This window comes from Herpailurus yagouaroundi, unplaced genomic scaffold, assembly GCF_014898765.1.
Source record: "Herpailurus yagouaroundi ecotype Mexico unplaced genomic scaffold, PumYag 182, whole genome shotgun sequence".
Lineage (NCBI taxonomy): Eukaryota > Metazoa > Chordata > Mammalia > Carnivora > Felidae > Herpailurus > Herpailurus yagouaroundi.
The window spans coordinates 31,985,849-32,002,329 of record NW_024412413.1 but is presented as its reverse complement, the minus strand read 5'-3'; the positions used below and the strand labels follow the sequence as shown (position 1 = coordinate 32,002,329).

The following is a 16,481-nucleotide window of genomic DNA, read 5'->3' as shown; positions in this document are numbered from 1 at the left end:
AACCATCATGGTTCCCTTCAATGCCTGGCTGGGATCCAAGAACATTATAGTTTCAGTAAATGAAATAAATGAAAGAAGGAAGGAAGGAAGGAAGGAAGGAAGGAAGGAAGGAAGGAAACAGGAAGGAAGATTCATGAGTCTTAATTGTATCAAGAGAAGTAGCTCAGAATACAGAATGGCATGGTAAAGCCAAATCATGAAAAATAATCCAACACATAATAAAAATTTGTCAATGTATCCCACTATGGGTTAAATTTAAAAGGGTGTACTAATGAATCTTCCAAGAAGGTAGTATATCATTAATTTTAATACCTAAATTAAACTAGTGGGTATGTATATAATTTACTAGGACCTACATCACAATTCATTTTCCGAGTTAGTAGAAGAATATTGTTTTTAATTCTTAATCCTGAATAATTTTCAAAACATCCTTTTTTCTTTCATTTTAAAAATTCTATTTCAAATAAGCAAAACAAATCCATGATAAGACAAATATATCTAAGGCCAAAAAGTGATAGAGCTAATGTCTCACTTGAAGAGGGGTCCTCTCTGCACTTCATACTGATATTCTCAGTAGCATTTAATACATGCGTTGTAGGTACTAGTCGGGTAGTTAGGGAACGCTTTGGATGAGGGCTGTCCTTGTTATCTTTTAAAGCAAATTAAAAAAATAAAATATCAATATTAGTAAAAGAAGGTTTCAGTTGGTATTTTACTTTTCAAACATTATATGATGGGTATACCTCTTTAAAATATATATATTAATTTTTACAACACTGAAATTCCCTAACCACTACATTGAGTCCCCAAAATTTGTCACTGACAAAACATTAAATATCTGATATACAGACATTATCTTCAATATATAAATAATATATTTGTGGCAATATTTTTAATTATTTCATAAGAAACAATCAGAAGGTTATCAATTTTAAATCAAATGTGCTGATTTAAAAATAGGTTCCAGAAATAATTTAAGTGGAACAATTTCGTGTGTTCTATGCTTTGGAGGACTGTGTAACAGAGCCTTATACAACGATGGAAATTTTCTCAGTCTGTACTGTACAAAATGATAGCCACTAGTCATATGTAGATACTGAGCACTTGGAATATGGCTAATGCAACTGAAGAGCTGAATTTTTAAAAATTTCATTTTAGTTTAAACAGCCACATGTGAAGACTGGCAACGGTTATTACTGTAGTTAGAATTTTTTTGTTTTTTTGATCGATTCAGCAAAAGGTTTCCATCTTTGAGTGAGAAGAAAAGATTTACATATCATTTCCCATAAGAATTATTTGATCACAAGTGCCTTAACCTATTCTTGAAAATGTTTATTTAAGGGTGGGCAAAACAGTAGATGAAATTGTTTAACATTTGGATGCAGAATATGTAAAGCCCTCTAATTACAGGACAGCTAAACTTTTAGTCTGTGACTAAGAGAGCTGCCCAGCAGAGAGGTACTAGCTGGGGCCTGCTAACCATGGTAAGGGGAGTACAAAACTATGAAGTACAAACTATGATTTTATTATATCCTTGATTATTCACAGACTATAGTTGGTAATAATTACAAAATGAGGAAGTCATAGAAGTCATCATGAAATTAATACTCTTCACAGTGTTCACAAACAAAGCTTTTTAAGAAAATTCAATCACACGGAGTATTTGAAGTTGGAAAAAGAAACTAAAAAGGACTTGGTTTTACCATTTAAAAGAACCAATAACTGTAGATCTAGCAAGATTCCTAGAAATTATGTAGTCCAACAGGCCAATATTTCAGATAAGGAGACTGAAGCTAAAAGAGATGACGTCTCATGGTCAAACACTTAGAGACAGACCAGTACTGAAACCTTAGGGCTCTTGACTCCGAATCACTGGATTTAGTGTATATTTTAATTTATGACCTTGCCTCTTATATTGGTTTCAAGTGTCAAGCTTTATATTTACATTTCTCAATCCAAATTATGAACGGATTAAAACTATAGGATGGTTCATTACCTTTAGTATTTGAACATTTTGACACGGTAATTTCTTTCTCTTCAGTTACAGCTTCCTTTTCATCTACTCCAAGGAATATGATCCTCTGTGGAACGTAACAGTCACCTCCTATGACAATACCTTACTGTCAGTGGCTATGATGGCAGAAAGTTGTAAAACACTATCTTCCAATACAGGATTATCCTCTACAATATACCTTTGCCAGTTTTGTTTAAACACTTCTTAGTGATACCACCCACATCTCTATATATATCATGTATGTTTAAATTAATACATGTGCATATATATGTATATGAATATACAGTATATACACTTACATACAGATAATTGCAAAAAAATTCACATAGTCAACAAAATTAATTTTCCTTTAACATATGGAAATCTTTATTTCTACCCTGTACCACCCTTTAGAGGTACTCAGGATAAATATAATTTATCTTCAATATAACATCTTCAGATATACGAAAGCAATTTTTATGTTCCTTAAAGTTCTTCCATTTTCCAAGATAAACATCCATAATTGTTTTAAATGTTATATACTTAATTTCCAGATTCTTCACCATAAAAGTTACACTTTTGTAACATAAAATATTTGTTTCAAGTAGCCTTTTTTAAAAATGACACACAAATGTGGACTACCCTGTGCAGAAATCAGTGGAACTGGTATAATAATAATTGACATTTATGCAGCATTCTTCTATGTATCAGACACTCCACTGGGTACTTTAAATGATTTATGACATTTAATGATCTTCCTATACTACTCCTAATAATTCAATGTGAGTTTACCTGAGCTATTTGGTAGCAATCACCAATTACTGAATAATTTTTAAACCTTGTGGACAACAAAAACACTTATTTTTTTCTTCACAATATGTATCATGTCGAGTCTTTCCTGACTTGAAGAAAATCTACCATTAATGTCTTGAACTTAAATGCAAGACTATGTTTATCACAGCTTGACTTTACCTTGTTTAAACTTGGCTCATTGATCCAGCATATTAACTTCTAGACATCTGTCAATTTTATAAACATCTCATTCATCTAGCCATTCAATTGTTTACACATAAAATCGTTTATTCTACAAATATTCACAAAGTGCACCTCATGTGTCAGACATTCTACTAATAAGGATTCATATATAGCAATTAATTATATACATTTCCAGGCCTCAAGTGTCTTACCCAAAGCCAACAATAGAAATGTCAAAAAGATTTTGAAAAAACAAAATTAGTTATGAGAGAGGAAATTTGACTCATTTATTATATGGTGATATATTCAGAATCAACCAGTTATATATTAACTCACCTCCATTTTCAAAAGCAGCAATGTCAGTCCTTGGTTTCCTATCCAACGATGCTTTTATCTCACCTTGCCTTTCAGATAGGCTAAATTTTGTTGGAACTGTAAGACCATCCCCTAAAAAATTAAGTAAAAATAAGAAAAAAAAAAAAGAAAAAAATAGAAAATCACCCCAGGAATCATTAGGTACTTACATAAAATTCATGATGATAGTAAAAAGCCTAAAAGTTAGTGCAATTATTGTTTGCATAGTGATATGATGAACAATAAATTTATAAATATATGAATTTTAAGCATATTTTATAATTATCAAGAAAATAGCAAGCAAGTTTGTTTTCCTATATGTATTATTTATTAAATGGCAATTTAAAAATTTAAACAATCTAACATTACTATGTATGTATAATATATTTAACTTATTTGCTATGTTCTTCATATAATGAATTTTATAATATTTCTTTTGATTATACCTATTCATCATGAACAAATTGAGTAAAAAGCATTAGAGTCTACCACTGACAAATGGTAATTATACTGTGATAATTAAATAATTCTTAGAATTTTTCTTATACATCTCTAGATAATTTTTTACTAAAATAAGCTATTAAAAGCAGAATAAAGAGAGACATGATAATCTAATGCACCATGTGATTCTGGATTGGATTCTAAACCAGAAAAAAAAAAAGTTCATTTTACCATAAAGGATATGGATGGCACAGCGGGTGAAATTTGTTTAAAATTCTGAAAATAATATCAGATCAGTGGTAATTTCCTGATTTTGATGGTTATACTAAAGTTATGTAAGAGTTATGCAGGAGCATCATATCTGCAACCTACTCTTACACTAACAGTTTAGAAAAAATAACAATGTATATACTTAGAGAAAAGAAGAGTGAAAAATCAAATGTGTAAAACGCTGATATTTGGGAAAATCTGGTGAAGGTTATTCATGAATTAACTGAAATATTTTACATATAAAAGGCTTTTAAAACCATAATTTAAGGCGAAAGTACATGTAATTATCTTTAATCCCTAATGGTAATCTACTGTTTTTATATTTATTGCTGACTTGTATTATTGGTTTTGCTTTCTTGTCCAGGTAATGCGGGCAATGTGCCCTTCTCTAGATGTGGTGCTTGCCTATCAGTTAAGTCTTTCCTATCATTTTAACATCTAACATCTAATGGTATGTTGCTGCCACCTACTGCCATATGTTTAAATAGTTTACCACATATGTACTTGACTGGCAGGCATTTTACTCTTTATCCTCTACTTTATCCTACCTTTATCTTGATCCTGGGAGATTTTCCCAATTATCATTTTTTACTTTTAGTGAGAGGAGAGGATTCAAATCTCCTACTTCAGCAAAACTTGCCTTTCATCTCATCCTCATGGCAGGAAAACCATATAAACTCGTAACACCCATGGATTTTCTCTGAGCTTCTGGTTTTACATCCAGAAAATAATGTTCTTCTTATCTTGCCTTTAAGGGCAAATCGTTTACCAACACTGAAATCAGATTCACCAAAGCATAAGATCCATGAAAGGTCCAGCCTTGGAATAATCCAGCTGCATTGCCTGTGAAATTGCCTGGTACACATAAGGCACTCATTCAATGCACAAATGTATCCTTGTTCTGCCACTAACATCATCCTGTGATCTCCCTTTTGTCCTTCTAGGGCTAGGTTGTCCTTTCTATTCACAGAGGAAAATAGCGCCTACTTCACAGGGAGAGTGATTTGCAAAGAAAAAAAAGATGGTAAAAGCAAGTTATTTATAGAATTACTGCATCGAGGGTGTAATGCCCCCATGTGTTTATGTAGTCTTTTCATTCTGCACCTCCTCTGGGAAAGCATAATTAATAGCAGCTTTTCATATTAAATTTAGGTCATCTGATAAAAGCATTTCCTTCTCTCTCTCAATTCTGATGTATTATTTATCATTAGCTCTAGTGTACATCTTACTAAATAATTCACAGCCTATCACACCAAGTGTCTCTTATACATCACCTTGAAATGCTGCCTTTTCATGCCTTACCTTCTTGCAATTCACTGCCATTTTCCAAAGGCTTTTCTAACTCTTTGTCTGCTGTAGAGGCTATGCTTTTTGATGATGAAATATCTGGAGTATGAAATCTGTAGTATTCACCTAATCTCCCATGAGAAAGCTAGTGGTTAGTATATTTGCCACATCAAACATTAGAAAATCCACAAATGTTTGATTTCTTACCAGATTTATAACACATCTCCTTTATTGCTCTTTTTTCTTCAATTTCTTCAGGAGTCTTTGTCCACAAACTAGATGCATCTATAGGATATATGTACATCTTTTTTAATTAAATTGTCCCAAAGCCAAATGGTATGAAAATATACAAATCAGAATTAAGAATCCCAAATATTGTTCTCACAGGTGGGATTTTTTGAAATTTTTAAAATCAGTAATTTGCATACTAGTAAATGTCTCAAATTGCCGTATTTCACATATTAGAAAAATCAGTGTAAGCAACTGTCCCTATTTAAATGAGGTCTATCTCCCAGCCATCATACAACAAAAACTCTCCAATCCAAATGATCATATATAGACATAGAACAAATTAGAACATAATGAATTTAATATACTTAATAAAATTGAAGCTATTTTCTTACCAAATTCTGCCCTATTTATTACATTATAAACCTCTAACAGTTAAAAAATAAATTAAAAAATATGATAGGGTTTTGAATGTTCATTGTAAATCTGAGAAAAGCCTTACTAACCATTTTGTTCATCTCCTTCCTCCTCTTCTTCCTCAAAGTTAGTTTTTAAAACTAAAGGATGATGAATGGGTCGTGATATATTCTCCTGAGGTTTCAGGGGTTCCTGACTCTGGGTCAGGGGTGGAATTCCTTCCCGAGTTTCTTTATGTGGTGTGATATCTACAGAGAAAATACAAAATTTCTGTCCTTTTAAGATCTATATTATATACATGTCTAATGATCAACAGTTACCTCCTGATTTATTATGCATTTTGTTAAGAGGTATCTAGTCTTATTTCTGGAAAGGTTATCAAACTAAAAAAGATCAACATTTTGCCTGTAAAGTGCAGGAAATATGCCAATTCATAGATTTTAGATAGGAATTATAACCATGACTTGGTATATCACACTTTTGGTATAAATGCATAGTAATCATAAGTATCACTGTATTCTTACACTATCTATGTGAATAAGAATAACTTCACTAATTACAACAAATTAATGAAAACAGATTCAAATATGGCATAGCTTATAATGGCAGAGTATATACAGCAAAACAGGAATAATCCAATTGTTCTAGTTTTCGGTGGCTGCATGATTACTTGGAAGTGAGAAAGAGAGAAACTTTCACATTCCTCTATTGGCTACTCATTGGTCAGACTGTCCAAAGTTCTAGGTCATATTTAAATGTTCTATAACCTTCAAAACTAACAAGCAATTACTAGAAAAAGCTAGTGAACATATGAATCTTCTTTCATCATCAATTCAACCCCCTTTGTTTTCTAAATGAGTGGTTATCAAATTTGGCTAATTACCAGAATCAACTAAAGAAATTATTCAAAACATCTTTTAAGTCTCTGCTTTCTGAACTTCTGATTTAGCAGGTCTAGATTAAAGCCTGGAAATCTAATTTTATTTTTTAAAAGTCTCAGGTAATTATGAAATCAGCCAAATTTGGAAACCACTGCCCCAAATGAATGATCATCTAACTAGGGTTCTAGATTATAGAAAGTCTTTAGGTGGGTATGCCATATCCCAATTATTTGAAAGCAAGGAATACAATTCCAGATCCTCAATTTCCATATTTATCTTTCCCCTAAAGTTGCTTTGCCTAAGAACAGGCTTAAGTTCACAATATCCTTTCCTACACTGTACAAGATAAAGGCCTACCCTTCACTCATGCCAGAATTTACTATAGCACATGCTCAAAAGAGAAATCCTCCGTTAGTGATAAACCAAACTACCATAAACCCATAGGGCTTTCTCCATTACCTTAATTTATATACATTTCTACTAGGATAAAATCATGATGTGATAGGCAAAATAATACCCCCCCCCAAGATGTCCATGTCCTAATCCCTAGACCTTGTGTATGTATTAAGTTATATGAGAAAGAGGAATTGAGGCTACAGGTAGAATTAAGACATAATCAGGTGACCTTAAAATTGGCAGATTTTTTGCCCTGAATTATCCAGGTGGGCTCAAAGTAATCAAAAGGATCTTTACAAATGGAAGAGAGATGCAGAGAAAGAGAGCCAGGAAAAGAGATGTGACAATGGAAACTATGTCAAGTGATGCAGTGTCAGAAGGACTTGACTTTCATCGAAGATGGGAGAAGGAGGACATGAACCATGGAATACAGGAGGCCTATAGAAACTGGAAAAGGCAAGGAAAGAGGTTCTCTCCCAGAGTCTTTAGAAGAAATGCTTCCCTGGAGACAGCTTAATTTTAATCAGAAAGTCTTCATGGAATTTCTAGAGTATAGATCTACATGATATCAAATGGGTCGTTAAAGCCACTTGGTTGATGGTAATTTGTTACAGCAGTAACAGAAAATGAATACACAAAATATTAGAAAAAGTGCTACTAGTGTCCGTTTTGGAACATTCTAAATTCAAATGCATGGTAGAGTATGGCAGCAGTTAAGAATTTTTGTTGAAAAATTCTGCCTCTCCCATTTCTGGATTAATGTTATATAATATATAACTCTTGAGGGGAAAGTCTCTTGACATCAATGGAAGGAAAGCACTGGTAAAAACTCTGAAGGAAAAACATGGCTTTAAATAAAGCTTTTTAGCTATTCTCAATATATATTCCCAAGACTTGTCATTAGCTGCAAAGAAAAGCTTCACTGAACATTCTAAACAGTAAATTTTAGAGCCACATTTTTAGAAGTTTCATTGAGATGTAATTCATATACCATACAAGTCACCAATAGAAATATACAGTTCAATAGTTTTTAGTATATTTACAAAGTTGTGCAACCATTGCCCTAATTCTAGGACATCACTCCAAAGAAGAAACCTATTCCCATTAGCAGTTACTCTTCATGTCTTTCAAACACCCATACCTCTACACAAGCACTGACATACCTTGTTTCTATGAATTTGCCTATTCTACATATTTCATGTAAGTGGAATCATACAATATGTGGTCTTTTGTACATGACATCTTCCACTTACCACAGTGTTTTCAAGGTTTAGTCATGCTGTCACCTGTAATAATACTGTATTCCTTTTTTATACAAATAATACTCCACTGTAGACATATACCACAATTTATCCATTCATCTGAAGGTGGATACGTGGGTTATTTCCACTGCTTTGGCTGTTATAATGTAGGTATGAACATTTGTGTACAAGTTTTCATGTGGACATATGTTTTCACATCTCTTGGATATATACCTAGAAGTGGAATCACTGGGAAACATGCTGACTCTGTTTAATAATTTGAGGAGCTGCCAGAATGTTTTCTAAAACAATTGTGCCATTTTACATGCCTTCCTGCAATGTATGAAGATTCCAAATTCTTCACATCCTTGTTAACCCTAACTATATGTTTTTGATTAAACCATCTTGATGGGTATGAAGTGGTAGCTCATTGTGGTTTCAATTTACATTTATCTAATGGTTGATGATACATGATGAACATCTTTCATGAGTTTATTGGCCATTTGTAAATCTCTGAGAAATGTCTTCAGATTCCTTACCCATGTTTTTCATAGGATTATGTTTATATTATTGGGTTACAAGAGTTCTTTATATATTCTGGATACAAGCCCCTTGTCAGATATAGGATTTGCAGATATTTCTCCCATGCTGTGGATTGTCTGATCATTTTCTTAATGGTATTCTTTGAAACACAAAAGTTTCTAATTTTCATAAAATCTAATCCATTTCTCATTTGGTTTCTTGCCCTTCTGGTGTCTCTCAGAAGGCTTTGCATAACCTAAGGTTCCTTATAAGAGTTTTATAACATTAGCTCTTTAGGTTTTTTATCTATTTTGAATTAATTTTTTGTGTAAGGTGTGAGGAAGAAGTGCAAAATAACTTTATGTGGCTATCCAGTTGCCCTAACACCCTTTGTTGAATATACTCTTTCTCCCCATTGAATGATCTATGTATCCTTGTCAAAAACCAATTGACCTTAGGTTGATTGATATAAAGGTTTATTTCTGGTCTCTCAGTTCTATCTCATTGATCTATATCTATATACCTATTTTTATGCCAGTATCAGGTGGTTTTGATTACTATAGCTTTGTAATAATGTCTAGATTTTGAAATTATTAACACTGAGCTCTATAACTTTGTTCTTTATTTTCAAGATTGTTTTTGCTATCTTGGTCCTTTGAATTTCCATATACATTTTAGAATCAGCTTGTCAATTCTTCAAAGTCATTTGGGATTTTGACAAGGGTGACATTGAAACTATAGATCAATTTGAGGAGAATTACTATGATAACAATATAGCCAATGTATGAACATGAGCTATTCTTTCTATTGAGTGTAATATTTGTACTTCTTGTGCTAAATTAATTCCTAAATATTTTATTCTTTTTGATGCTATTATGTGTAATTGCTTTTTTCCTTTAATTTTTTCCTTTAATTTTCCTTTAATTTTCGTTTAATTGTGTGTTCCTTGCTAATAAATAGAAATCTAACCAATTATCATATATTAGTCTTTTACCCTGTAACCTTGGTGAATTTATTAGTTCTAATAGTTTTTTAATGATTTCTAGAATTTTTAAAATAAAAGATAATGCCATATGTATAGAGATAATTTCATTTTTTTTCCCCAAGCTAATTGCCTTTTATTTGTTACCATTGCCCAATTCCTCTGGCTTGAATACAAGTGACAAGGATGAACATCCTTGGCTTAAATGTAAATGCCAAGAATGAACGTGATTGTTCTTGATCTTAGGGGAAATGCTTTCTGTCTTTCACCATTAAGTATGATGTTAGTTGGAGATTTTTCATATATCCTTTAGCAGGTTGAGTAAGTACCCTTCTATTCCTAGTTTGGCTAGTGTTTTATTTCTTTATTTTTTAGTCACAAGAGAGTTTTGGGTTTTGTTAAATGCACTTTCTTCATTATGATCATGTTTTTTCCTCTTTATTCTATCAACGTGGTGTATTACAGTAATTGATTTTTAAAAGTTAAATCAACCTTGAACTTCTGGGATGAATCTCATTTGGTTATGGAATATAATCCTTTTTTAAATGTTGGTGGATTTCATTTTCTATAATTTTATTAAATATTTTTGTCTCTCTATTCACCAGGAATATTGGTCTGTAATTTACCTGTGATGTCTTAGTCTGGTTTTAAAATAAGAGTAAATACCAGCCTCATAAAATGAGTTGGAAAATAGTCCCTCATCTTCTATATTTTTGGAAGAGTGTGAAGAGTTGGTTATTAATTTTTCTTCAAATGTTTGGTATAATTCAATAGTAAAGCCATATGAACCTGAGTTTTTATTTGTAGGAAGATTTTTAAGTGCCTATTCTATCTCCTTATTATAGGCCTGTTCAGATTTTCAATTTTTATTTTCTGGAGTCAGTTTTGGTAGTTTGTATCTTCCTAGAAAGTTGTCCATTTCATTAGTTGTAAAATAATATTTGTTCATAGTATTCCTTTCTAATCTTTATTATTTCTGTAAGATTGGTAGTATGTCCCCTCTTTCATTTCAGTCTTTAGTCATTTCAGTCTTCTTTTTTTCTTGGTTAGTCTAGCTAGAGTTTCAATTTCCTTGATCTTATCACTGCGTTCATTGATGTTCTCTGTCAGTTTTTTACTCTCTATTTCATTATTTCTGCTTTACTCTGTATTATTTTCTTCCTTCTGTTTGCTTTAGGTTTACTTTGCTCCTTTTTCCAGAGTCTTAAAATGTAAAATAAAGTTATTAATTTGAGATCATATTTTCATTTTTTTACTAAAATTTTTATATTTATTTTTGATAAAGAGAGAGTGCACACACAAGTAGGGGAGTGGCAGAGAGAGAATAGAATGTGAAGCAGGCTCAGGCTCTGCATTATCAGCGCAGGGCCTCGCGCAGGACTCAAACTCACTAACCATGAGATCATGACCTGAACCAAACAATGTTGGACACTCAACCAACTGAGCCACCCAGGCACCCCTGAAATCATATTGTTAAATGTAGGCATTACAACTGTAACATTTCTTCTAAGTACTGCTTTAGGTGCATCTCGTGAGTTTTAGTATGCTGTTTCTTCATTTTCATTCATTTCAAAGCATTGGCTAACTTTCCTTGTAATTCTCTTATAATTTTCCATGTAATTTCTTGGTTGTTTGCAGGTGTGTTGTTTAATTTCTACATATTTGTGAATTTACCATTATTTTTTTCTCCTATTAATTTCTAATTCCATTGTTTGGAGAACAGACATTGTATGATTTCTACAATTTCAAATTTATTGAGCTTTGTTTTATGGCCTAATATATACTTTATCCTGGAGATTGTTCCATTTGCACTTGAGAAATATATGTATTCTGCTATTGTTGCAAAGAATGTTCTACAGATATATTCAGTTGTGTTGTTTTATAGTTGTTCAAGACTTCTATTTCCTTGTTGTTTATAATTGTTTGCATAGTACATCTTTTTCATCCTCTCACTTTCAACTTGAGTTTTTGAACCTAAAATGTGTCTCCTGTAGATAACATATAGTTGAATATTTATTTTTAATCTGACAGTGTCTGCTGTTTTTCTGTATTTTTACCCAATCATATTCAATGCTATTAATGATATATTGGATATTTATCTGTCATTTTACTTCCTGTTTGCTTTTTTATTCCTCTCTTCCTCCACTGCTTTCTTTTGCAGTGAGTGAATATTTTTTAGTGCAATATTTTGATTATGTTTTATGAGTTTTCCCTATTTTTAAAGGTATCTTCTTGGGAGTTGCTCTAGAGCTTACCATATACTTCCTAACTTACCATAATCACCTGTGTATAAATCACAGATTTATATTATTTAATTTCAGCTAAAACTAATAAGGTTATTCCTATATAGCTCTATTCCTTTTTCCCCTTCCCAATTTGTGCTATTGTTGTTATATTACATCTATATGTGTTACAAACCCAAAAATACATTGTTATAATTATTTACTTTGCTTAAATTTGTATCTTTTAAAAGGTTTTTTATTTATTATTTATTTTTGAGGAAGACAGAGAGTTTAATCAGGAGAGGGACAGAGGGAGAGGGAGAATCCCAGGCTAACAGCACAGAGCCTGATGTCGGGCTTGAACTCATGAAACTGGTGAGATCATGACCTGAGCCAAAATCAAGAATCAGATGCTCAACTGACTGAGCTACCCAGGGACCCCTAAATTGGTATCTTTTAAAGGAGCTTCAAGGAAAAGGAAGAGAAAATATATATCTATAGGGTTTGTCATATTAACTTTTTTATTTCTCATTTCTTTTTTATATAATTTTTTTAATGTTTATTTTTTTGAGGGAGAGTGTGTGCAAGCAGGGGAGGGTCAGAGAGAGGGGGAGAAATACAGAATCCCAAACAGGCTCCATGCTGTCAGCACGCAGCCTGATGCAGGGCTCAAACTCATGAATCATGAGCTTAAGAGTTGAACATTTAACCAATTCAGCCACCCAGGTGCCCCTTATTTATAATTTCTGATTCTCTTCATTTATTTCTATGTATTTGAGTTACCACCTGGTATCATTTCCATACTATTAAATAGATTTTCTCCCACCTGCCTCCGTTATGCTCTTATTCACAAATATATTACATTTCTAAATGTTATGGGCTCAAAAATACAATTATATACATATGCATATATACTTTTTTTATTCTTTTAGTACTTTGTGTCCTTCTACTGCCTTATGGACTACAGTGTGTCTGAATCTTACTGAGGTTATTTTATATGTGACAAATTATGTTTACTTTGTTGTTTTCAAAAATTTTGTTTTTGTTTTTGACATTTAACATTTTAACTGCAGTGTGTCTGGATGCAGATATCCTTGGGCTTATTCTATTTAGAATTTGTTGAGCTTCTTGAATATGTAGATTAATATTTCTCATTAAATTTGAGGAGTTTTCAACCATTATTTCTGTTTTCTCTCTCTTTTTCAGACTGTATAATCTCTTTAAGTTTCCTGATTGTTCTGTCAGCTAAAATATGTTGAGCCCTTCTAATATTTTTTTTTCATTTCAATTGTTATACTATGCAACTCTAGAATTTCAATTTCATTTCTATTCATAGTTTGCATCTATTTATTGATATTCTCTATTGAGACATTATCATTATACCTACCTTAATATCTTTAAGCACAATATCTATTTTCCGTAGAATTTTGAAAATAATTATAACTGCTTAAATTATATCTACTAACTCTAACATCTTAGCCCTCTCAAGGCATTTTGTTGCCTACATTTTTTTCCTATGTGTGAGTTACACTTTCCTGCATCTTTCCATGTCTTATACATTTTTTATAGTTTTCTTAAAACTGGACAGTTTGGACAATATATTGTAGCAACTCTGGATCTTGATTTCTCAACCCTAGCCCAAGGGTTTGTTGTTGTTTGATTTTTAATATTTTAGTGATTTGTTCAAACTATTTTAGCAAAACCTATTTTCTCCCACTCTATATAGCCCCTGATGTCACTCCTCAGAGGATGCAGCCTTGACATATCCACAGTGATCCGGGAATGACAATGGTTTTATCAGGACTCTCTTTGTCTCTTTCCTTGGTTTCTCTGTTAAGCTATCTACCTCTGTTGGTATCTCTGACAGCTGTCAGACTCCATTCCTTGCTGGTTGATTGCTCTATTATTTTCACTAGTGCACTCAAGCATAATCTGCTTCACCATTCGATTCACTTAAGGTCTGATCCCTTTGCAGAGGTAGTCTTTGAGTCCAGTCTTTCAAGTTTGTTCCAATCCCAGGAGAGCTCTTCTTAACTCTTTCCTTGGTTGTCTTTGGTCAAATCTGGTTTACAGTTTAGCTTGTTGCTCTCATAGAGCTACCAGTCTCTTCATCATGTCTTACCCCCAAACTCGCCATTGTTTTCCAGAGTGTCATAATTATAAACTTTCCCATGCTCTGTTCTGTTCCAGATAAATTCAGATCTCTTTTGGAGAGCCTCAGAGCTCTCTGCTCTTACAGCCTACCTCTCCTGCCTAAGCAAAACCTTAGTGCCACTATTGGGAACAGGGACAGGCACTCACTTCTCTTGGAATGACACCCCTGCTTTATAAGCAAGCACTAGGTAGGGGTATAGCCTCTGATATTTTTGGTTTGTCCCTTCTTGCAATTGGGTAATTTGGGGCTTCTTATTCTAAGCCTGCTACCTCTAATAGAACTGCCCCATGAGTGGGGCTGGATAGGAGAAGACCCAGAACTCTCAGCCTGAAAAATAGAGCTCTTTCAACATGAAGCTGTGAGTGAGGGAGTATGAGAAATGGTAGCAGCCTGCTCCTCCTAGGAAGATACCATAGTCCTCAGCAGGGAGCTGGAGGCAGAGTACCCCCTGTGTTCTTGGTAGAACCACCTGGTGTAGAACTTTTGCCACAGTGAACTGAGGAATAGAAAGAGGAGTGGGTGGTGATTTGAATACCAGACTTGCTGTTCTTACTGATATTTAACAGATTTCTTGAATAAATAAACTCGCTATATGTCCTTAGGACAATTTCCAGACACATTACTTTTTGTTTAATATAATTTTCATCAACTATTGTTGCCTTACTAGGGAGAAGATCCATGGAACCCTTTACGATGCATTTTTGAAAGTTACCTTAGAATCACAATTTTTTTTTTTAATTCAGGTGTAATTATTTACAGGGTTGCCAAATTACTCATGATATCTTAGATAAAACCAATGGGTAAAAAATATTTTGAAATGACTTTCTTCTAACTGAGTGTTGTTCCATGAGGTAGTTAAGACCCATTTTATCAAATAATATTATGAATTGTTCTTATTAAAATCAGTCCTCACTTTATTTCAGCTTATAAAATATTAACTATCTCCTAACTCTCTTGGTAGAATTAGAATAACATGCTAGTGCTGGATGTTGGCTTTTAGCTATATGCCTTTTTATTTCATAAACAGATGAGAATAATTTTGATCATTATCTCATTAATAGATAATTTTCCCATAAAAGTCTATTTTTATGTGCAATAATAATTTATCAAAGTGTGCAATGTAATTATGCTGTTTACAAATTATGTATTAATAATAATTGTAATAATAACAACCCTAAAGAAATTTATTTTAAAAATGTGTTAATGATTATGAGGATCCATAGTGTAGAGACTTGCTGTCATAGAAAATAAAACAAAAATTTAGATTTCAATTTATATATACATTTTTATTATACTTAAATTTCATAGGTGCTCAATAAAACTCAAGCATAAAAATATTAGATTTGGATAAAAATGTGAAGGAAGAAAATGAAAATAATAGTTTTAGGAGAAGGAAAGGTTTTTTTTTTTTTTAATTTTTGAAGAAATTTTTGAAGTATTTATCACCTTTTGAAAACTGTCAAATATAACACATATCCAGAACAGTGCACAAATCATAAAATATGTAATGTAATAAACATCACAAAGCCAATAAGTCAAGAAATAACAGCCCCCTCTGTGTCCTCTCATGTTCATATCACTTTCCTTCTCCATTACCCACACTAGGTATGTTCATCGTGATTTATAATACTTTGTGATTTTTCTTATAGTTTCACTACTAAGTATGTATTTCTAAAAATAAAGTTTAATTTTATAAATGTTCCATTTTATCAATGGAATTCAAGAGTATGCACTCTTTTTTCTGTCTTCCCACCACTCAACATTATAACTGTGAGATGTATCCTTGCTTGAATATTTCTTTTATTAATTTTCATTACTGTATGGTATCCATTGAATGAATGTACCACAATCTCTTTATATATCCCACTATTATTGAACATTTATGTTATTTCTAGCCTTCAGGCATTACAAAAAAATACTGCCGTGAACATTCTTTTACATATATCTGGATGCACATGGGAATTAATATTTTTAGGATATATGCTCCGAAAGTGGAGTTACTTGGACTAAGTTATGTATAACTTTTCCTCGAGATCATTCTAGACTGTTTCCAAAGTGCTTGTTTCAGTTTATACTAACTATAGTGCCCAAGAATTCCCAGTGCTCTTTGTTTTACC

At 32.5% G+C, this 16,481-nt stretch overlaps 1 protein-coding gene across 5 annotated transcripts in view; it reads right to left on the bottom strand.

Moving 5' to 3' along the window:
• Nucleotides 1-16,481, bottom strand: part of CUNH12orf50 (chromosome unknown C12orf50 homolog) — a 53,862-nt gene that overhangs the window by 13,331 nt on the left and 24,050 nt on the right. For 4 of the 5 annotated variants that reach the window (XM_040491277.1, XM_040491276.1, XM_040491274.1 and 1 more), the window contains 6 exons: nt 6,055-6,213; nt 5,528-5,605; nt 5,336-5,446; nt 3,305-3,415; nt 1,997-2,104; nt 533-649 (listed from right to left, as the gene is read on the bottom strand). In XM_040491277.1, coding sequence (XP_040347211.1) covers nt 533-649; nt 1,997-2,104; nt 3,305-3,415; nt 5,336-5,446; nt 5,528-5,605; nt 6,055-6,213 — 684 coding nt within the window. The remainder of the gene's footprint in view (nt 1-532; nt 650-1,996; nt 2,105-3,304; nt 3,416-5,335; nt 5,447-5,527; nt 5,606-6,054; nt 6,214-16,481) is intronic. The other variant, XM_040491275.1, reaches the window with a different exon arrangement.